At 41.2% G+C, this 23,910-nt stretch overlaps 1 protein-coding gene across 1 annotated transcript in view; it reads right to left on the bottom strand.

The window, feature by feature from the left end:
• slc5a9 (solute carrier family 5 member 9) overlaps positions 1 to 23,910 on the bottom strand; it is a 115,752-nt gene that overhangs the window by 71,826 nt on the left and 20,016 nt on the right. Inside the window, exons 4-5 of the mRNA XM_072574255.1 lie at positions 15,833 to 15,997; positions 7,396 to 7,501 (exon numbers count right to left, since the gene is read on the bottom strand). Of these exons, the coding sequence (XP_072430356.1) occupies positions 7,396 to 7,501; positions 15,833 to 15,997 (271 nt within the window). The remainder of the gene's footprint in view (positions 1 to 7,395; positions 7,502 to 15,832; positions 15,998 to 23,910) is intronic.

Here is a 23,910-nt window from a genome sequence, read left to right as displayed (position 1 = left end):
GAAGTTTTTGGCAAAGAATCAAGGAAAATCCTATGGCCTTCTATAGGTATATCAGGAATAAAAGAATGACTAGAGTAAGGTTAGGGCCAATCAAAGATAGTAGTGGAAAGTTGTGTCTGAGGATGTAGGAGAAGCACTAATGAATAACTTTTCGTCAGTATTCACATTGGAAAAGCGCAATGTTAGTGAGAATACTCAGATACAGGATACAAGATTAGATGGAATTGAGATTGACAAAGAGGAGGTTTTTGCAATTATGGAAGATCTGAAAGTATATAAGGCCCCTAGGACAGATGGGATTTATCCTTACGTTCTCTGGAAAGCCAGGGAGGAGATTGCAGAGCCTTTGGCTTCGATCTTTATGTCATCATTGTTGACAGGAGTAGTGCCAGAAGACTGGAGGATAGCAAATGCTGTTCCCTTGTTTAAGAAGGGGAGATGAAAAAACCTGGTAATTATAGACCAGTGAGCCTTACTTCGGCTGTGGGTAAGATGTTGGAATAAGAGATAGGATTTATAATCACCTGGAAAGGAATAATTTGATTAGGGATAGTCAACAGGTGTTGTGAAGAGTGGGTCGTGCTTCACTAACCTTATTAAGTTCTTTGAGAAGCTGACTAAACAGGTGAATAAAGGTAAAGTGTTTGATGTGGTGTATGTGGACTTCAGTAAGGCATTTGATAAGGTTCTACATGGTAGGCTATTGCACGAAATACAGAGTTTCAGGATTGAAGGTGATTTAGCCGTTTGGATCAGAAATTGGCTAGCTGAGAGAAGACAGAGGGTGGTGGTTGATGGGAAATATTCATCCTGGGGCTCAGTTACCAGTGGTGTGCTGCAAGGATCTGTTTTGGGCCCACTGCTGTTTGTCATTTTTATAAATGATTTGGAGGTGTGTGTAAAAGGATGGATTAGTAAATTTGCGGAAGACACTAAGGTAGGCAGAGTCGTGGATAGTGCCAAAGGATGTTGTGGGTTACAGAGGGACATAGATAAACTGCAGAGCTGGGATGAAATGTGGCAAAATGGAGTTTAATGTGGAAAAGTGTAAGGTAGTTCACTTTGGAATAAGTAACAGGAATGCACAGTACTAGACTAATGGTAAAATTCTTGGCAGTGTAGATGAACAGAGAATTCTTGGTGTCCAGGTGCATAAATCCCTAAAAGTTGCCACTCAGGTTAATAGGGTCATTATGAAGGCATATGGTGTGTTGGTGTTTATTGGTAGGGGTATTGAGTTTCGGAGCCACAAGATCATGCTTCAGCTGTACAAGACACTGGTAAGGCCACACCTGGAGTATTGTGTGCAGTTCTGATCACAGCATTATAGGAAGGATGTGGAAGTTTTGGAAAGGGTTCAGAAGAGATTTACTAGGATATTGTCTTGTATGGACAGAAGGTCTTATGAGGAAAGGCTGAGGGAACTGAAGCTGTTTTCGTTGGAGAGAGAGAAGGTTGAGAGGTGACTTAATCGAGACGTATAACATAATCAGAGGGTTAGATAAGGTGGACAGGGAGAGACTTTTTTCTCAGATGGTGAAGGCTAACATGAGGGGACATAGCTTTAAATTGAGGTGTGATAGATTTAGGGCAGATATCGGGGTAGTTTCTTTACTCAGAGAGCAGTAGGGGCATGGAATGGCCTGCATGCAACAGTAGTCTTGCCAATGTTAAGGGCATTTAAATAGGTATTGGACATACATATGGATAATAATGGAATGGTGCAAGTTAGATGAGCATCAGATTAATTTCACAGGTCGGAGCAACATCAAGGGCCGAAGAGCCTGTGCTGCGCTATGTTCTATGAACAGCCAGAGAAAGTGGTGAATGTGGGTACAGTTCCCATGTTTAAAAAGCATTTGATGTGTTCATGATTAAGAAAGATTTGGAGGGATATGGGCCACGTGCAGGCAGATGGGATGAATTTATTTGGGATGTGGAGAGCATGGGCTGGTTGGACTAAAGGATCTGTTTCCATGCAGTATGACTCTGTCTGCAGTGTTGAGTCCCCTGGAACCGACTGATCAGCCATTGATAAAAGACAGAAAACAGATTACAAATTTTGATGTAGAATGGAACAATGAAGTCGACAATTTAGGAGTAAGGTTAGACTTGCATCCAGGACTTTACTATGGTACCTAATCTTGCTCTCGGATTCTCTTATATAAACCAAATCAAACTGAAAATTTGAGTAATGTCATGTTATCATACCCTTATTTTGGTGAAATTACTTTTTGGCAATACATCAAAACAGACAATAAGCAAATTGGCAGCAAATGTTACATCTCATCTGTTTTATTCTCTGTTACACTAAATTCTTGAGGAAATTACTGAATTTTATTGACCTGCTTCAACTAAGTATACTTCTCCTACTATACATTGCTCTACCAAATCTCCTAAAATATTTCCACAATGCTCTGAATTTATTTTACTCCAAACTCATCCATATAATTTTTTTTGCTTTTCTTTCATCCCTGCATTAAAAACATTTTTAAATCAAAGCATTACATCAGAAAATTGACCAACTGACCATTTGTTACGATTTGTACTTCAATTCAAACTGTACAAACATATGAGGAATTAATTCAAAGTTAATGAAACATCTATTATGCTTGAAGTCCATGCATTGGGCACAACCATCACTGACAATAGAGAACAACTGCTCCTTTTTACAGCTTTATCATTTGCTAGTAATATTTCTTTATGTCAAGAGATTACTGATATATTTTCAATTAAAATAGCATGCCAACAATTTTATCTCTGCAGGTTCTTAGCATCAATGCTAAAGTTAAAAAATTTGCTACACATATTTATCTGAGGTTATACTACTGCTAACTATGAAACAGAAGAATGTTCTCTTTGTCTGATCTGTATTATTAACAAAAGATTCAAATAAATTTCAAGCACCAGCTACCTTTTAGTTGTATCAAGATGAGGTAACAGAACTTGACCATAGAACTTAAAGTTGTAGTTTCATTCTGGGAAATTGTGACCATTGGCGAAACAACATACAGTGCAATATAGTTTCCCATGGACATTAATGCTAAAGTGAGAGTTAGGTTCCTGTGGACATTTCTTGCTTGGAGAAAACAGGTTAAAATACTGTACTATGTGTGAGTATTCAGTATGCTACATTCATCTGTATTGCAGTATGAGATGTCCCTAGCTGAAATTACTTGAAAGATAAAATAAATCACTAAAACTAAAACAGTATAATAATATAGCTATATAATATGGTAATACAGTTTTTCACACAAAGGGTGGTGAGTGCATGGAACACATTGGCTGAGGAAGAAATGAAAGCAGACACAATAGCAGCATTCAAGAAACATCTGAACCAACACAAGAATTGGAAGGGTAGAGAGGGAATAAATCAATAGTAAGAAACAAAGTAGGGTTAGATGGTGTAGAATCTGCGTGGGGAGAATTGAGGAATTGCACATGTAAAAAAGAAACATAGTTGGAGTTTTGTACAGGCCTCCAAATAGTAGACAGGAGCTGGGGTGCAAGTTACACCAGGACATAGAAAAGATGTGTAGGAAAGGTAAAGTTACAGTCATCATGGGGGATTTCAATATGGACTGGGAAAATCAGGTTGGTAGTGGGTTGCAAGAAAACAAATTTGTGGAATGTTTATGAGACGATGGAGCCCACGAGGGAACAGGCAATACTGGATTTAGTACTGTGCAATGAGACAGACTTGATAAGAGAGTTTAAGGTGAAATAACCCAGAGGAGGCAATGATCACAATATGATTGAATTTACTCTGCAAAATGAGAGGGGGAAACTAGAATCAAAGGTAATGGTATTACAGCTGAATAAAGGCAACCACAGAGGCATGAGGGAGGAGCTAGGTAGAATTAACTGGGAGAGGAGCCTAGTAGGAAAGACAGTGGAACAGCAATGGCAGAGGTTTCTGGGAGTAATTCAGGAGACACAGCAGAGATTCATCCCGAGGAAAATGAAGCATGGGACAGGGAGGATGAGACAACAATGGTTGACAAGGGAAGTTAGGGACAGCATTAAAGCAAAAGAGAAAGCATATAATGTGGCAAAGGGCAGTGGGAAACCAGGGGATTGGGAAGCTTGCAAAGACCAACAGAGGGCAACAAAAGAAGAAGTAAGGAGGAATAAGGTATATTTGAGGGTAAGCTTTAGATGTATAAAGGGCAAAAGAGATTCAAAAGTGGACATTGGGCCATTGGAAAATGATGTTGGAGAGATAGTAGTGTGGAACAAAGAAATGGCTAAGGAACTGAATAATTACTTTGTGTCAGTCTTCACGGTGGAAGACATGGGTAATATCTCAAAGATTCAAGAGACTGAAGGGGCAGAGCTGGTATGGTGGCCATCACCAACGAGAAGGTGCTGGAAAAACTAAATGGCCTTTAGGTCAATAAACCATCTGTACCAGACGGACTACACCCCAGAGTTCGAAGGGAGACAGCTGAAGAGATAGTGGAGGAGTTAATGTTGATCTTTCAGGAATCATTACAGGATGGTCCCAGAGGACTGGAAAATTACTAAGGTGACACCCCTGTTTAAAAAGGGATTAAGGCAAAAGATGGAAAATTACAGACCGATTAGCCTAACCTTGGTCGTGGGTAAGATCTTGGAATCCATTGTGAAGGATGAAATTTCTGAACACTTGGAAGCATGTGGTAAAATAGGGCAAAGTCAGCATGGTTTCATCAAGGGGAGGTCATGCCTGACAAATTTGTTAGAATTCTTTGAGAAGGTAATGAGCAGGTTAGACCAAGGAGAACCAATATATGTTATCAAACTGGACTTCCAAAAGGCCTTTGACAAGATGCTTCACAGGAGGCTGCTAAGTAAGTTAAGGGCCCATGGTGTTAGAAGCAAAGTACTAGCATTGATACAAAATTGGCTAGCTGGCAGAAAGCAGAGAATAGGAATAAAAGGGTCATTCTCAGGATGGCAGTCAGTGACAAGTGATGTTCCGTAAGGCTCAGTGTCAAGACCACAACTTTTCACTTTATACTTTAACATCTGGATGAAGGAACGGAGGGCATTCTGGCTACGTTTGCAGATGATACAAAGGTAGATGAAGGGGCAGGTAGTATTGAGGAGGTGGGCAGGCTGAAGAAAGATTTAGACAGGCTAGGAGAGGGGGCAAAGAAGTGGCAGATGAAATACAACATAGGAAAGTGTGAGATCATACACTTAGATGGGTAGAATAGAATCATGGACTATTTTCTAAATGGGGGGAAAGTTCAGAAATCTGAAATTCCAAGGGACATGGGAGCCCTATTGCAGGATTCTTTTAAGAGAAACTTGCAAGTTGAGTAGGTAGGTAGGAAGGCAAATACAATATTGTTGTTCATCTTGAAAGGACTAGAATATAAAAACAGGCATGTATTCTGAGGTTTTATAAGGCCACATTTAGAGTATTGTGAGCAATTTTGAGCTCCATACCTCAGGAAAGACATACTGGCCTTGGAGCGGCTCCAGAGGAGGCTCAGAAGAATGGTCACAGAAATGAAAGGCTTAACATAACAGGAACTTCTGAAGACTCTTGAACTATTTTCAATGGAGTTCAGAAGGATGAGGGGCAGTCTGGTTGAAACTTCCAGAATACTAAACTACCCGGAAGGAGTGGATGTTGGAAAGATGTTTCCATTGGCAAGAGAGACGAAGACCCAAGGGCACAGCCTTAGAGAAAAGGGGAGACCCTTTAGAACAGAGATAAGAAGAAACTTCTTTAGCCAGAGAATGGTGAATCTATGGAATTCATTGCCACAGAAGGCTGTGGAGGCCAGGTCATTGAACATATTTAAAACAGAGATAGGTAAGTTCTTGATTGCCAAGGGAATCAAAGGTTACGGGAGAAAGGGAGAAAATGGGGTTGAAAAACCTATCAGCCATGATTAAATGGTGGAGCAGACTTGATAGGCCAAATGGCTCATTTCTGCTCCTATGTCTTGTGGTCTTATGGAATGAACTATGGCGAAAAGATCTTGAGAGTAAGCATGCCATAGAGGTATTTTGTTGCAAACAAAGTTAAACTGAAACCCATAAAGTTAAACAAATAAATTGTCACTATTTTATTACTAATATTGAAGTGAAACAATGTTGAGTCCGTTTTAAAATGGAGATTTACTATATAGTAGAGCTTCAATCACTTGCATTAATATTTTGAGTGTGCTGATATACTTTAGGACAGTATGAAGATGACATCTAGAAGGGTTCTGACTGATGAAACCTACGCATTGTTAAGACATGGTTTTTCTTTTATATTAAGAAACAGCTTTTTGAACTAGCTGTATAAATTGAACAGTTTGGCTTTCAGGAGCTAACAGGATCCTTAGAAATCTGCAAGCTGTATGAGTGTGTTTTCAGTCAAATGTTGAAAAGCAAGCATGATAAGCATATCTTAGCAAAAGAAAGAACATTACAATGGCAAGAGAACAGAAGCCATATTGCAGCACTCCTCTCTCTATTTTCCCCAATGCTTGTTTTATTTTAGGAATGCGTCATAAAAATTAAAACAAACTACCAATCCTACATAATTAAACTCTTTAAAGAAATATAAATAGAAATTTAACGTGAATTCTAGTTTATTGAAGTGATGTTTAACAGAGCTATTGCAAGAATTGACTGTTTCAGGCCAAAGGAGGGATTTGCTATTCTTTAGCATCTACATATTATCTGAATCAGGGGTTTGATTTTACAGGCAATAACCACCTAGAACACTCTGCTATTTTTTAACAGCTTTTATGATTTTTTTTGTTGACTAATGTTATTGCTGTTGCTGTGAACAAATTAATTATCAGACGGCATGTACGTCGTTCAAGCTTTAAGGTGTGAATGCAGTAGCCTTTAAATCTGGCTTCTTGTGTCTTCCTCATAATGCCTTCCAAGCATGTATACCTTAAGCTCTACATTTCCCATCTGACTCTTCTGCCACTTTCCCTCTTCGTTTAAGCTGTTCTTTAAAATTTCTCTCTTTGATGAAGCTTATGATCACCAAGTCAAGTATCTTATCTTTTGATGTCATGCTAAATTTGTCGGATTATGCTGCTGTGAAACACGTTGGGATGTTGACACTGAAGGTCTATGTGAATGCAAGTTGTATCATGATCATTCGAGGAGCACTTTTCAGAAAAGAACAGTTGTCCCCATCAAGATCTCATAGTGTTACCGTGAGCACTCACGGAACCAGTATAAGGGCTACAAAGAAATTTTCTCTGATGTACCAGTGTGATTTCAGAGCAATATGGTGTAAGGTGTAGAGAAGGTATCCTGACATTTTCTGTACTTTGGAATAATTCTTAGCACATAGGCACAAGAAACAGTAACTAAAAGTGATGTGATAAGTGATAAATGGAGCATTTCTTACTCAGAGTGCAGAAATTTTCTTATTTTAATAATTACCAGCTATTGTGTAAAAGCCAGTCACTGTCAGCAGAATCACTGTAGAAAGGTAGAGATTCCAACCCAATGCGACTTGGATAAAAAGCGCTCCAGAGAAAATATCAGTCTGAAACAGGAACACATTTAGAGTCATAGAGTCATCGAGATATACAGCACGGAAACAGACCCTTCAGTCCGACCCTTCCATGCCGACCAGGTATCCCAACCCAATCTAGTCCCATCTGCCAGCATCCGGCCCATATCCCTCCAAACCCTTCCTATTCAAATGCCTCTTAAATATTGCAATTGTACCAGCCTCCACTACTTCCTCTGGCAGCTCAATCCATATATGTACCACCCTCTGTGTGAAAAGGCTGCCCTGTTGGTCTCTTTTATATCTTTCCCCTCTCACCCTAAACCGATACCTTCCAGTTCTGGACTCCCTGACCCCAGGGAAAAGACTTTGCCTATTTACCCTATCCATGCCTCTCATAATTTTGTAAACCTCTATAAGGTCACCCCTCAGCCTCTGACGCTCCAGGGAAAACAGCTCCAGCCTGTTCAGCCTCTCCCTATAGCTCAAATCCTTCAACCCTGGCAACATCCTTGTCAATCTTTTCTGAATCCTTTCAAGTTTCACAACATCTTTCCAATAGGAAGGAGACCAGAATTGCACGCAATATTCCAGCTGTGGCCTAACCAATGTCCTGTACAGCCGTAATATGACCTCCCAAGTCCTGTACTCAAAACTCTGACCAATAAGGGAAAGCATACTAAACGCCTTCTTCGCTCTCCAATCTACCTGCGACTCCACTTTCGCAGGAAGTGCGACTCCAAGATCTCTTTTTTCAGCAACATTCCCTAGAACTTTACCATTAAGTGTATAAGTCCTGCTAAGATTTGCTTTCCCAAAATGCAGCACCTTGCATTTATCTGAATTAAATTCCACCATTGGCCCATCTGGTCAAGATCCTGTTGTAATCTCAGGTAACCCTTTTCGCTGTCCACTACACCTCCAATTTTGGTGTCATCTGCAAACTTACTAACTGTACCTTTTATGCTCCCATCCACATGATTTACGTAAATGACAAAAAGTAGGGGACCCAGCACCAACCCTTGTGGCACTCCACTGGTCACAGGCCTCCAGTCTGAAAAACAACCCTCCACCACCTTCTGTCTTCTACCTTTGAGCCAGTTCTGTATCCAAATGGCTAGTTCACCCCGTGTTCCGTGAGATGTAACCTTGCTCACCAGTCTCCCATGGGGAACCTTGTCGAACGCCTTACTGAAGTCCATATAGATCACATCTACTGCTCTGCCCTCATCAATCCTCTTTGTTACTTCCTCAAAAAATTCAATCAAGTTTGTGAGACATGATTTCCCACGTACAAAACTATGTTGACTATCCCTAATCAGTCCTTGCCTTTCCAAATACATGTACATCCTGTCCCTCAGGATTCCCTCCAACAACATGCCTATCATCAACATCAGGTTCACTGGTTTATAGTTCCTTGGCTTGTCCTTACCATCCTTCTTAAACAGTGGCACCACGTTTGCCAACCTCCAGATTTCCCACACCTCACCTGTGACTATCGATGATACAAATATCTCAGCAAAAGGTTCAGCAATCACTTCTCTAGCTTCCCACAGAGTTCTAGGGTACACCTGATCACGTCCTGGGAATTTATCCACTTTTATGTGTTTCAAGACATCCAGCACTTCCTCCTCTGTAATACTGACATTTTGCAAGATGTCACCATCTATTTCCCTACAGTCTATATCTTCCATATCTTTTTCCACAGTAAATACTGATGCAAGATACTCATTTAGGATCTCCCCCATTTTCTACGGATCCACACAAAGGCCGCCTTGCTCATCTTTGAGGGGCCCTATTCTCTCCCTAGTTACCCTTTTGTCCTTAATGTTTTTGTCAAAATTCTTTGGATTCTCCTTAACTCTGTTTGTCAAAGCTATCTCATGTCCGCTTTCTGCCCTCCTGATTTCCCTCTTAAGTATACTCCTACTTCCTTTAAACTCTTCTAAGGATTCACTCAATCTATCCTGTCTATATCTTTCATATAGGTAAAAACAATGACTGCAGATGCTGAAAATCAAATACTGGATTAGTGGTGCTGGAAGAGCACAGCAGTTCAGGCAGCATCCAACGAGCAGCGAAATCAACGTTTCGGGCAAAAGCCCTTTCCATATATCTTTCATATGCTTCCTTCTTTTTCTTAACCATTAAAGATAGGCAAACAATAACAAAAGCTTCAGACTGCTTAATTCGTCACTTAAACAAAATAATGGTGATAATTTCTCATCTGCTTTTAAAGTAACAATTATAGTGACAGGAGAAAATTTAGTTAAGGCTTTTCAATGATGTCATATGTGTTAAATGATTCACAATGTTTTACCAAGTCCTGTAAATCATTTATTATTTATTACAATGTGCTCTTTATGTGGGACAGTTTCTTGTTTTCAGGCCACATTTGTGGAGCCATCAGCATTTCATACTTTCAAGATCTTTGATCTCAAACATTCCATTTTACTCCATTACTAAGAGATGATAGTAAATAATTTACAGTTGATTACAGACACTAGGCTGCTGACCTGAAGTCAAATAACAAGACCTGTCTTGATTGAGGCTAGGAAAATCAACATGATTTTATGCCTACGCTCTGGAGAAGGGTTTGGAGTCAGAGATGGATGGAGACTTTGATCAAGAGGAAGAGTGCAGGGTGGGGACCTGTCATTTTACTGACGTTCCTCAATCAAGCTTCAGGCAAGACAGTGGAGGGCAAAGTCCGTCATTTTGCAGTTGCTGGTGGGGGAGTCACCAAGTTGGACAACTACTCAACAAAATCAATCAGGTTTACTTACAAACAGAACAAACTAATTGATGCCTTGGCCCCCAGCCAATTCTCATTTTGCACATTTGTCCGAGAGGCTGACTTTTCGTTGCTGAAAAAGCTCCACACAGTGGAAACACTGCTTGATAGACAGTTTTCTCAATGTTTATATTTTCCAATCAACTTATTCAGGGACTTTATTACACACATCCAGAGCAGGTAGGACTTGAACCCAGGCCTTCTAGTTCAAAGGCAGGGACACTACCACTGTGCTGCAAGATGCCACCAAGCTCAATGTTTCTTTAAAGATGATAAAACGGTGTCAGGTGCTTATAGTTTCTGTTATTATTATTTTAAATGTCTGGTTAGGGGCCCTCTTGTTAGGGGCGCATTGGTAGTGTCCCTGTTCCTGGACCAGAGAGGCCTTCTTGCGGATTGTTTCAGAGAACATCTCTGGGACACTCACACCATCAACCCCACCACCCCGTGACTGAACACTTCAACTCCCCTTCCTACTAGATTAGATTAGATTCCCCACAGTGTGGAAACAGGCTCTTCAGCCCAGCAAGTCCACACCGACCCGCCGAAGAGCAACCCAGCCCCCACTGACTAATGCATCTATCCCTATGAGCAATTTAACATGGCTAACTCACCTGACCTGCACACCTTTGGACTGTGGGAGGAAACCGGAGCACCCGGAGGAAACCCACGCAGACATGGGGAGAATGTGCAAACTCCAGACAGACAGTTGCCCAAGGCTGGAATTGAACCTGGGATCCTGGTGCTGTGAGGCAGCAGTGCTAACCACTGAGCCACCTCGCTGCCCTCTGTCAAGAACATGCAGGTCCTGGGCCTCCTCCGCCGCCAAACTGTTACCACCCAATGCCTCGAGGAAGAATGCCTCATACTCTGCCTTAGGATTCTGCAACCACACAGGTTCAATGTGGATTTCAACAGCTTCCTCATTTCCCTTCCCCCACATTATCCCAGTTCTAAGCCTCCAACTCGTCACTGCCCTCCGCACCCGTCCATCACTCCCTCCTCTGACCTATCACCTTCTCCCTCACTTTCATCCACCTATCACTTTCTCAGCTACCTTACCCCCAACCCCAGCCCCCCCACCCATTCATCTCTCAGCCCCCGACCCACAAGCCTCATTCCTGATGAAGGGCTTATGCCTGAAACGTCAATTCTCCTGCTCCTCAGATGCTGCCTGACCTGCTGCACTTTCCCACCAACACACTTGAGACCCAGATTTAAGTCCCACCTGCTTCAGAAGTGTGTGATAACATCTCTGAACAGGTTTATCAGAAAGGTAGTTTAAATATCTGGTTGAGTGCACCTTTATGGGATTGTAGTAATAGCTGTTTATAAAGAAACTTATGAACTGCATCTCTAGATGCTATTGTCACTATGGGGTTCAATAGTTCTGTACAGAGTATATGTTCAATGAGGTCCATTTGGATTGCAATGAAATATGTAGGGGATATTGGAGATGAGTGGAGGGGCATAGGTTGGCATGATAAATATGAAGGACTATTGGGGTAGGTGGCAGGCAGGGGTTGGCTTGGGAAATGTGTGATGTAGGAGCGGCTATGAGGGGTGAGGGCTAGATGGCCTATTATTGAACACAGCAGCTGGGCGGAAGTCCCAAAGAACTATAACCAGTTCCTGTTGGCATTCAGCATCTCCAGCAGCTGCCTCAGACCTGAGTATAGGACTCAACCCCAGCACACACCTACTGTTACCCCATTGGACAAGTACACCTTTTGATACACTTTCTTCTGAAGTAAATGTGTCAAGTTGGGAAATTTCCCAAATTTCTTAACGACCTGTAATTTGATAGTCCAGGTCTTGATACCAGAGCTTGGACTAACATAACCTTTCCTATTGGTGAGGGGACTGGCCTTTGTCAATTTCACATATCCCTGAGGAAAGAGACTAGAAGAATCATCAGCTCATCAGCAGTTATTTAATGATGAAGGGCTTTTGCCCGAAACGTCAATTTTCCTGCTCCTTGGATACTGCCTGACCTGCTGTGCTTTTCCAGCACCACTCTGATCTAAACTCTGGTTTCTAGCATCTGCAGTCCTCACTTTTGCCTAGTTATCTAAACCAGCCTAGTGCATCTTTCGACTGCTGGTTACGAATTGTCAGAAGAAGAAATTGAATACAGTAGGTAAAGTTATCAGGAAACAAAACGGTGAGGTTAATTTATATTAAGGAAATGAAGGTGAATCATATACAGTAGTTCAATTAGCAATGAAGAAATGAATCGGTTTGGTGCAACTTATATTACTTGCTGGGTGTTCTAGGATAGCGGTTTCTGCCCATCTGTAAGATTTATGGGTTTGTCATTTCTTTCTGTGAATGTAAATTATGCTCAAGAACAAATAGTTTTCTTTTAATGTAAGTAATAGCACTGTGCCAGGTTTCAGAGAAAAAAAAACAATCACATCAAGAAATATAGGAGGGCAAAATGACCCTGGTTGTTGGTAAAAATACTATATTTGGTCATCAGTGAGAGAAACACTCCCTATCTTACTGCACACTCAATAAGGCTAATCAAGCGACAGCCAACTTCACAGTTCAACTAATTGTGCAAGAACAGAAAATCCAACACCATTAGTTATTTGTGTTCCAGTGTCAATGAACTGGGTCCAAGTAACCAGCACTGTGTGTTTTAATCTGTATAGTAAGAGCATGTACAAGAAGAGGACGAAAGAAAGAAGTGAGAATATGAAAATGGATTAGGAAGCATTAAGGAGAATAAGAAAACAATAAAAATCAAAGGAGGAGGAACAGATTAAACAAATCACATTTGCAAGGTTGTACAGGAGGGAATGCCTTGTTGCTATAGGCAGGAACATCGCTTTAAAAAACTGTGACAGTGGCATCATCAGCACCTGCCAACTTCCCTCCCAGGCGCCGGGACCACTAGATCCCCTTTGGCTTAGCCAGGTTTCCCAGTTTCTATTTTTACCCACCTTACCCATTGCTACTTAATCTATTAACACACAGACTGCACTCTTTAATTTTGCTCATCATACCTTCAATTGTCTCATATTAATTTCATTCTTGTCGTGGAATTGAATCCTTTTTTCCATTTTAATTTTTACTTCACAGGCATTGGAGTGAGCTTGCAAACATGCACATACATGTAACAGTGTGTGTAAAGGTTATATATGATTGCTTCAATCCTCTTTCTCTTTGTTCTGCTGTATTTTTAAAATAGTGTCCATCTGTGGAAATAATCATTATTCACTGATTGCCTCACAGATGGTGCCTGACCTCCAGACTGTCTCCAGCTATTTCTGCATTTATTCCAAAATTTGCTGCAGTATTTTGCAATTTTGCCATCTCTGGAACCAAAGTAAACTTTCTTTGCAGACACTTCGGAACAGTTAGTACCTTGACGAACATGTTTTGAAGGAGCTTGAATGTTACTCTATCTCTTCCAAGTAGGTATTAATGAAAATGCTCACGAGCAAAAGCAACTGCCAGTCACTTCTACTCCAATCCGAGTGTAGCATTGTTCTATTTTAAAACCCTGGATTCAAATGAAATAATGTTATCAGGGTTGATCCAAGTCCAGTCTCACTGACATCACACGACAAGGTGACTTCATCATTTACAGAATTGTATTTAAGTACTGCTATCACTAGTTTCTTGATTTTAGTGACAGCTGCTTCTTGTTTTGTGACAGTTACATGTCATTGGTAGTGAACTGATGTCATGGTTCACATTCAGCTGACAAATTAGGCAAGAATGTTGCTCAATAGTCAACGAATCCAATAAATAGCTGTGCTGCTTTTCCATCTCTTGGTAATTGCATCACTGTTGCAACTCCTGAATTGCCAGAATTTGGGTGAAGATATTTTGCTGGCAGTACATGACTCTGCACTTGTATTCTGACATCATTAATTACAGTTTCTTTTCTTGGTCAGCATTAAGTTCAACTGTCAAGCTCTACTAGTCCTACAAAGTTTTGATTATGATCAGCAATTGCTTCTTCCATGAGGTCTCCACATCCATAAACCGTGGGGTGGCACAGTGGCTCAGTGGTTAGCACTGCTGCCTCACAGTGCCAGGGCCCCAGGTTCGATTCCATCCTTGGGCGACTGTCTGTGTGGAGGTTTGCACATTCTCCCTGTGTCTGTGTGGGTTTCCTCCAGGTGCTCCGGTTTCCTCCCACAGTCCAAAGCTGTGCCAGTCATGCTAAATTACCCATAGTGTTAGCTGTATTACTCTTTGGACGGTTGGTGTGGACTTGTTGGGCCAAAGGGCCTGTTTCCATACTGTACGGAATCTAATCAAAGTAAGCTTGCAAAATAGTGCAGGGAAAATTTGAGCTAAGTGAGTGCTGTACACACAAGACTAATGTGAAAAACTTCACTACAAGAATGGCACATGAACTTTTGAGACTGAAGTTGAACTGAAGCAGTTCTTGTGATTTCAGAGAAATGTGGAAATCTAATCTAGGTACCAACAAAACATGGTGCTCCAAGCATTATCTAATGACTGGAATATGAGATTTAAGAGCAGGAATAGGTGATTTGGCCCTTTGGGCCTGCTTCATCATTCAATAAGATCATGAATGATCTGGTTGTGCTCTTAATCCCACTTTCCTCTCTGCCTCCCATAATTTTTAATTCCCTTGTTTATGAGAAATCTCCCTAATTCAGCCTTAAATAAATTCAATGACGCAGTTTCTGCTGCTTTCTGGGGAGGTAATTGCTATGCTTATAACCTTTGACAAAAAGAAGTATTCTCATCTTTATCTTAAAGTACACAGCTCTTATTCTTAAACTCTGTCTCCTATTTCTAGTTTTTCCCATCAGAGAAAACGTGCCCCAGGTATGCAATCCATGAAGTTCTCTCAAAATCTTATAATCACACAAGTTAAAAATCACACAACATCAGGTTATAGTCCAACAGGTTTATTTGGAAGCACTAGCTTTCAGAGCGCTGCTTCTTCATCAGGTGGTTCTTCATCAAGTGACAAACACCTGATGAAGGAGCAGCGCTCCAAAAGCTAGTGCTTCCAAATAAACCTGTTGGACTATAACCTGGTGTTGTGTAATTTTTAACTTTGTCCACCCCAGTCCAACACCGGCATCTCCAAATCATTTTTCAATAAGATCAGGTTTCATCTTTCTAAACTCCCAACGGATACGAGCCCAACTTGTTCAACCGTTCTTCAACAGGTATTAATCAGTGAACCTTCGCTGAGCTGCTTTCAACACAATTGTACTTTTTTATAATAGGAGTTACACAACTGTAACAATACTCAAAGTGTTTCACCAAGACACCATCTTAACAGCAGTAAAAGTTCCTCATTTTTAAAATCCATTCCCCATGTAATGAACACCAACATCCAACTTGTCTTCCTAATCACTTGCATACTCACCTTCTGTGATTCATTTATCAGGATACTGTATACTCTAGATCACCAAATTTTACAATCTCTCTCTCCATTTGAATACTGTTTTTCTAATCTTCCTACCAAAGTGGCATTCATATTTCCCAATTATATTTCCCCTGCCAATTTTTTGTCTACTCAGCTATCCTATCTAATGAAACAACACAGCATTATTTCTCCCACTCACCGATATCTTAGTGAACATGTACAGAATCAGAGAAAGCACAGACATGTAGATTCTGATTCTCTGCCCTCCAAACCTTTTCTTCAAATACTCAGGCATAGTGACCACGCCAGCAGCAATGTACACAGGAACAAATATCCAGCCAAGTGCCAGGAGAAGCCAAGAAGCCTAAAACAACAGACAGTAGAAGTCAGCTCTCTGCTTGTGTTCACAGTAACAGTATATTAATATATCATATTAAACCATGTCTAAGAAATTTAAAATATGCATTCAACTCACAAGGAACACAAAGGAATAGTTTCTTTTCCAACTCTTCTCTAAAATGAATATTAAATGTGTCATATATAATGTGCATTACGGTGAGTATATCTTGTCCAGTATACAAAATCATTTCATTTTTAAGAATAAACATCTAACTGTTGACAAAAAGGGATTGTGAGCAGTGAGCAGATCCTTAGATAGAGTCTTCCAAACCCACAACCACTTCCATTCAGAAAGGCACGACAGCAGAAAATTGGGAACACCACCACCAACAAGTTTCACTCCAAGCCACCTACCTTCCTGGAAATATATCACCATTCCATCACTGTCACTTGGTCAATATCCTGGAATTTCCTCCCTAATGGGTATACCTAGAGCACAAGGACTGCAGCAGTTCAAGAAGGCAGCTCACCACCACATTCTTAAGGGCAACTCGAGATCGGCTATTCCATGAGTAAATTTAAAATGTTTTGTGCTTTATTTTAAACCAGTGTGCTGTCTACTTTAAGTTTCATCTTGTGTAAATGTGAGGCCAAGGCAGAATCTTTCAGAGGTCTGAGTGACAGCCTATGATGAGATTTATGGGCAGAATCAGGCGGGAGGCTTATTTTGATGCTGGATTACCTTACTGTATCTTTAATCCATCTGCCAAATAGTGAGGCAAATTTCTCACTGGCAGTGGCGACTGGCCAATTGGAGGTGTAGTGGACAGCGATGATGGTTACCTCAGAATACAATGGGATCTTGATCAGATGGGCCAGTGGGCTGAGCGGTGGCAGATGGTGTTTGATTTAGATAAGTGTGAGATGCTGAACAAAGACCTTGGAACGTAGGTTAATAATTCCTTGAAAGTGGAGTCCAAGGTAGATATGAAAGTGAAGAAGGGGTGTTTGGTATGCTTACCTTTACTGGTCAATGCATTAAGTACAGTAGGTGGGAGGTCATGTTGTGACTGATAGGACATTGGTTAGGCCACTATCGGAACACTGCATTCAATTCTGGTCTTTCTGCTATAGGAAACTTGAAAGGGTTCAGAAAAGATTTACAAGGATATTGTTGGGGTTGGAGGGTTTAAGCTATAGGAAGAGGCTGAACTGACTGCAGCTATATTCCCTGGAGCGTTAGAGGCTGAGGGGTCACTTAGAGAGGTTTATAAAATCATAAGGGGCATGGATAAGGTAAATAGACAAGGTCTTTTTCCCTGGGGTGGGGGAGTCCAGAACTAAAAGGTACAGGTTTAGGGTGAGAGGGAAAAAATTAAAAGGGACCAAAGAGGCAACTTTTTCATGCAGAGTGGTGCAGGTATGGAATGAGCTGCCAGAGGAAGTGGTGGAAGCTAATACAATTACAATATTTAAAAGGCATCTGGATGGGTATATGAATGGGAAGGGTTTAGAGTATCTGGGCCAAGAGCTGGCAAATGGGACTAGATTAGTTTAGGGTGTCTGATTGGCATGGACGAGTTGGACCGAGGGTCTGTTTCTGTGCTGTACATCTCTATGACTCTATTTAAGGGGGAATTAAAGCTTATAAACCACCTTATTAACAGTTGAACTTAGCTCATTAACATTCAGCTTTCCATTCTGCTAAATCTGCCAAACAAACTAGACATTGAGAATTCTCCAGGTGGAAACCTAAGCAAGATACCTGGTGGCTTCAGCTTGCCACAGGCTCTAAGGGGGCCTCTGTGATGATCAACACCAAAATAATCATCTCAGGGTGAGATCCACAGAAACCAGCTGCATATTCCCCTCTTCCATGGACATTGGTATCTGACATTTATTGAACCCTCACATCCATCGTGGCACCTCTCTGATCCACTTGCAGGCTGGTTAGTAAACACACACTCATATTGCAGGAAACACCAGCCACTAGCATTGACAGGCTATTGCAGGGACACTGTGCACATGAACAGGCACCCAGCTCACGGATTAGACCAGGATACATCTCAGATCTGCTCACTTAGACCAACTCACATGCACCCACCTGTATATTCCCAGCATCCTTACCTTTCTAGGCCATGCCTCCCAGCTGGAGCTGGAAGCTACAATACTGCTGTACTGATATGCTCCTGTGTGCAAGTACAGGGACAGGCTGCTTATTACGCTTGTCAGTAGTGATCTGTCTGGCATGCGAGGGTGACATCTTGTTGTACAGTACACTGAGACATCAATCTAATCCCAATAGCATGTGCCAGCTGCCTGAGCAGCAAACACATTGCACGTTCATTCAACCAAATGGCCATGTCAGAAACTGATGGGGGCAAGACCCCAGTCCATTCGGTTGGGGTGGGGGGAAGCGATGCGACCAGTCAGGTGGTCCTGGTTCTGTCAGTCATGGGCACAATCTGCACACACTTGGCCATAGTCAGTAGTCAGCTCATGCCAGCTGTGCTTGAGCCATCAAAAACAGTCAGGGAAATCACGTATCGTCAGTGCCCTCTTCGCAATTCGTACAGAGTGAACACGCTTTGGCATCAAATGCTTGTCAAAGTTGGACTGCACTACATCATTGATGCTTACAAACCTAACATCATTTTCTCAGTGATGAAAAACTTAGCGGCAACGACTTAAAGAGGAAGTGAGTGATGGCCAAAAGCATCCCATCACTTGAGAAAGTTCCAAGGATGCAGTGGGATGAGGGGAACATTTCTGCATCTTTGCTCATGTAAGTATGACAATGGACTCCAATAAAAGCCCATGCTTGGAATGATCCAACTGCTTTCCCCGTATATGATGTTGTTCAAATGTTCAATTGTGAGGAAAGTTATCGGGATCAAGTCATCTTTCAATCTTAGGCAAAAGGAAATTTCTGCTGATGCTGGAAATGTGAAACAACATTAGAGAAATCTAAGTACCAAGCAGAGTCAGGCAGCATATGTAGAGGGAAGAAACAAGTTGATGAAACGGGAACAGCAAAAAGGTTTGTTCTATCAACTTTCCACAAAAGCTTCTGACTTATGGACAAGGGTACTTAGGATCCATGATAGTCTGTCCCATGTCTGTCAAAGATTTGTTAGAATATGGTACAGAAATCATTTGTTGTCAGTGATGGAAAGAGCTTATATGTTTTTGTAAATAATTGGAATAAATCCAGTGAAATAAATCAGTTTACTATGAGAATAAATTAGTTTATTATTCGTTTCCCTTTTACAAAAATGTGAATTGGGCTCCAAATTAGGAAGTGATTGTTAACTAAGGTGATTAATGAGTTTAACAAATCTGAGAAGAGTTTGGTAAGATGCACATTTTTAATTAACTGTACAGTACCCTGTTCTGTGAAAAAGGTCTGAAATTAATCTAATAAGGTGTGTTAGATGAGTCAGTTCCGAGCAACATTGTTGTAGTGGGTGATTTTAGTTTCCCCAATATTGGCTGGGGCTCTCTTAGTGCCAGGGGCATAGATGGAGCAGAATTTGTAAACAAATCCAGGAGGGCTTCTTGAAATAATATGTAAATTGTCCAACTCAGGAAGGGGCCACTTGAGACCTTGTTTTGTGGAATGAGCCTGGCCAGGTGATCAAGGTTTGCATGAGGGAACATTTTGGGAACAGTGATCAAAGTTCTGTAAGTTTTCAGATAATTATGGATAAAACTTCATCTCAGCTAAAACTGATAAATTGGGAGAAGGCTAATTTCAACAGTATTAGACAGAAATTGGCGAAATTAAATTGAGGGTGATTGTTTGAGGATAAATCCATAGCTAACATGCGAGAATCTTTTAAAGGCCAGTTGACAGAGGTCAGGATCAACCTGTTCCTGTGAAGGTGAAAGGGAAGGTTGGTAAGATTCAGAAACCTTGGATGACAAGGGATATTGAACGTTCAGTCAAAAAGATAAAGGAAGCATCTGTAAGGTTTCAAAAACTAAAATCAGACATAGTCCTTGAGGAATATAAAGCAAGTTGGAAAGTTAAACAAGGAACTAGAAGGGCTAGTTCATTTCCTTGCCATGAAATGTTCTTGGCAAGTAGGACAAGAAGAATCCTAAGGTATTTGATACATATATCAGGAGTAAGAAGGTAGTTAGGGAAAGGGTAGATCCACTCAGGAACAATGGAGGGAATTTATACATTAAGTTAGAGAAAATGGGTAAATCCTTAATGAGTACTTCACCAATGGGGAGGACATAAATGATGGTATGATTAGGGAAGTGGTATGTTGATTTGCTCAGGCATGTCAATAGTAAGGAGGTGGTATTGGGTGTTTTGAAAAATGTGAAGGTATATATGTCCCCAGGCCTGATGGGATCTATCCCAGGACACTGAGGGAGACTAGGAAGGTGATTGCAGAGGCCTGGACGGGATCTTTGCATCCTCTTTAGCAATAGGCAAGGTTCCAGGAGACTGGAGAATAGCCAATTTTCTTCTTCTTTAAGAAGGGCATCAGGGATAACCCAGGAAATTATAGGTCACTGAGCCTTACATCAATGGTAGAGAAATTATTTGAAAAGATTCTTCAGGACAGGATTTATTCACATTTAGAGAGGAATGGATTTATTAGGGATAGTAAGTATGGCTTTCTGCTCAGGAGAACTTCTCACAAATATGATTCAGTATCTTTTTGTGGAAGAGGTAAAGATGATTAACAAGATGAGGGCAGCTTATGTTGTCTACATGGACTTTACTAAAGCATTTGACAAGGTTCCTCATGGTAGGCTTGTCCAGAAGGTTAAGTCATGTGAGATAGATCTACAGTGAGTTAGTAAGTTGGATACAAAATTGGCTTGGTCATAGAAGACGGGATAATTGTGGAGGGGTGTTTTCCTGACTGGAGGTCTGTGACCAGTGGTGTTCCACAAGGATCACTGCCGGGACCTCTATATATATGATGAAAATGTAGGTGGTCTGATTTGTACACTTGCAGGTGACATGAAAATTGGTGGAATTGCGAAGAGTGAAGAAGGTTGTCAAAGGACACAAGATGCAGATGAGTCAGCAAGTTTGGCAGAGAAATAGCAGATGGAGTTTAATCCAAGGCAAGTGTGAGGTGAAGAATTTTGGGAGGACAAATGCAACAGTAAAGTATATAGTAAATGGCAGGACCCTTAGGAGCATTGATATACAGGGGGATCTTCGGGTGCAACTCCACAACACTCCACATCAACGCCAGTGGAATAGGTGGTAATGAAAGTGTATGGTATACTTACCTTCACTGGTCAGGGCATTGAGTATAAAGATTGGAAGTCATGTTGTGGCTGTGTAAGACTTTAATGAGGCCATATTTAGAGTATTCTGTGCAATTCTGGTCTCCACACTATAGGAAGGATGAAGAAGGCCTTGGAGTGGGTGCAAGAGGTTTACCAGGATGTTGCCTGAATTGGCTGTATTAGCTGTAAGGAGAGGTTGGACAAGCTTGATGTTTTTGCAAGAGCATCAGAGGCTGAGGAGCGACCTGGCAGAAGTATATAAAATTATGAGAGGCATGGATAGAGTGGATAGTTGCTTTTTCCCAAGGTGGAAATGACAAATACTCAGGGTCATTGGTTTAAGGTGAGAAGTGAAAGTTAAGACAGGATGTGTGAGGTATGTTTTTTAAAACATAAAGAGTGGTAAATGTCGAATGTGCTGCCAGGGGAGGTGGTAGAAGTAAATAGAACAGCAAGGTTTAAGAGGCATTATGACAGGAACATGAACAGGTTGGGAATAGAGGGATATGGACCATGTGCAGACAGATGGGTTTAGTTTAGAATGGCATCATGTTGTTCACACACATGGTGGCTGAGGACCTGTTGCTGTGCTGCATTGTTCTAAGTGTCTTGCAGTTCCACATAGCATTAACAATGTCATCATCAACATTTAACACAAAAGCAAAATTCTGGAACAAAACCAGGTCAGGCTGCATCTGTAATGAGAAACAAGTATTAATGGGCACAGTCTTCCAAGTCTGGAGGTGGAAAGTGAATTTAATTTGGTGAATCAAAACCCTAGCACCCTCCTGCTCTCACCCAAATTAATGTGAGTCTAGGGAGGGTAAAGCTGCATCATCTCACTCCCCACCAAGTCAGTCCCAAAGTGATCCACTAATGACCATCTAAACACTACAACTGTCAGCTCCAGCCTGGATGTGAAAGATTGCTTTTCTAACTAGTTTGCAGTATGGGCAGTCCATCAGTGAGTGGTGAAGGGTCGATGGATGTGAGAGATGGGTAGTGGGCCTCTTGATCTGCACTAATCTAGGAATGGAGGAATGGTCAGTCAGAGTCACTGCCTGCCCTTACATTTTATAACACTCCTTGCGCCGACCACATCCCAGGAGCCTGAGCCCTAGAAACCATAATCCCCAAATAACAGGAGCACAATTACCTTTCCTGTGTGTGATCTTCCATCCTGAGAGTCTGGGTGGGCTTTAACAACCACCTTGGTGTTGCTGAGTTCTGTAGCTGCCAACCTCAGATTGATAGGTAACTCTTGGCAGCCAGAAATATCCCTCTATTCCGTACCTGTTTATGTGCATGAGTCCTAATTCTGGCCAAAAGGCAATGGCAATCAGTCAGTTGCCTGATGGCTGGAAGATCAGTAGGCTTTCCAATCTTTAGAGGTCGCAGGCACCCCTCCTCCAAACTCTCCTACTTTTGGACTGAGGAGGATAATCGGAAGATTCTGATCAATGTTTGAGGTGAATGACTTTTTAATCAAAAGAGAAACTCTGTTTCTCTCCACAAATGCTGCATTACCGATATTTCCAGCGCTTTTTGTATTAACATCAACCGATCTTTTAGAATGAGATAGAGAACTGTAGCCACGTCTGTGCTGCCTTACAGAGGATTTCCAATTTATGAATATCCAACTTATGAATGGTCATCCTTGCAAAAGCAATCCCATGTAGCCATGTAATTTTAAAGATCCAACCTACAAACTTTTCCTGTACTAACAAATGGCTATTTTATAATGTCCTGCACCATGTTCTGACTTGTGTACAAATCAACTTGTGAACATAAACAGAACACTACACAGGTACTGCCTGTGATATGTTGCTCATGCAGTGAATCGCATTTGTATATTAGTGCAGCAATGAATACAGCTCCACTGCAACATTATAACTGAAATGATACTTCCTGAGATACAGCTCCTGGGAAAGGTCTTGGAAAAGACACCTATGTTTGTCAATTCTGCTATAGGAACTGTGCTGGCTTGGTTTGACCTTGCCAAATTAATCTGACTTGCCTTATACTCTCCATTCTCCTGCATATATGGCACAATGTGGCATTGCCTTTGGCAAGTCCATTGTGAAAACCTATGGAAACGGAAAGAACTGCAGATGCAGTTCTTCTAAGGAAGGGTCACCAGATCTGAAACATTAATGCTGATTTCTCTTCACAAATGCTGCCAGACCTTCTGTTTTTGTTTGTGAAAATCTATGGATTAAGCTTAGTAACTGTGTTGAATTATAATATTTTCCCAGTGCAAGATAGAAAGTAGGACAAATCTTCCTGCGTATCAATGAAAATACAAATGGAAAGAGGGTCTCCATATCAATCCTACAGAATTCTTTCATGATGGAAACGTGGGTAGAAAGGGTTGTTTCCAACTTGATTCAGAAATGGGGTAATCCTAATCAGAATATTAACAGCAAATCAGCAAAAAAACATGGATTTAAGTGTTCATCTTTATATGTGGCATCCAAGGCTTTATTGTAGATGCAGATGCCTCTGCAATGGCTTGAAGATGAGTGGTGCATTGAAATAGTTAACTTTTTAATAGTTTTGAACATACTCACGTGAAGGGATTTCACTATTTTATGCTGTGATTTTCATAACCAGTGTAAAAAGTGCTCAATTCCCAATTTGGTTTGGCTCAATTTTCTTCAATGTGCATCCAAA

The sequence above is a fragment of the Chiloscyllium punctatum genome, chromosome 7 (assembly GCF_047496795.1).
Source record: "Chiloscyllium punctatum isolate Juve2018m chromosome 7, sChiPun1.3, whole genome shotgun sequence".
Taxonomy (NCBI): domain Eukaryota; kingdom Metazoa; phylum Chordata; class Chondrichthyes; order Orectolobiformes; family Hemiscylliidae; genus Chiloscyllium; species Chiloscyllium punctatum.
The sequence above is the reverse complement of the archived record's forward strand: the minus strand, read 5'-3'. Positions and strand labels throughout refer to the sequence as shown.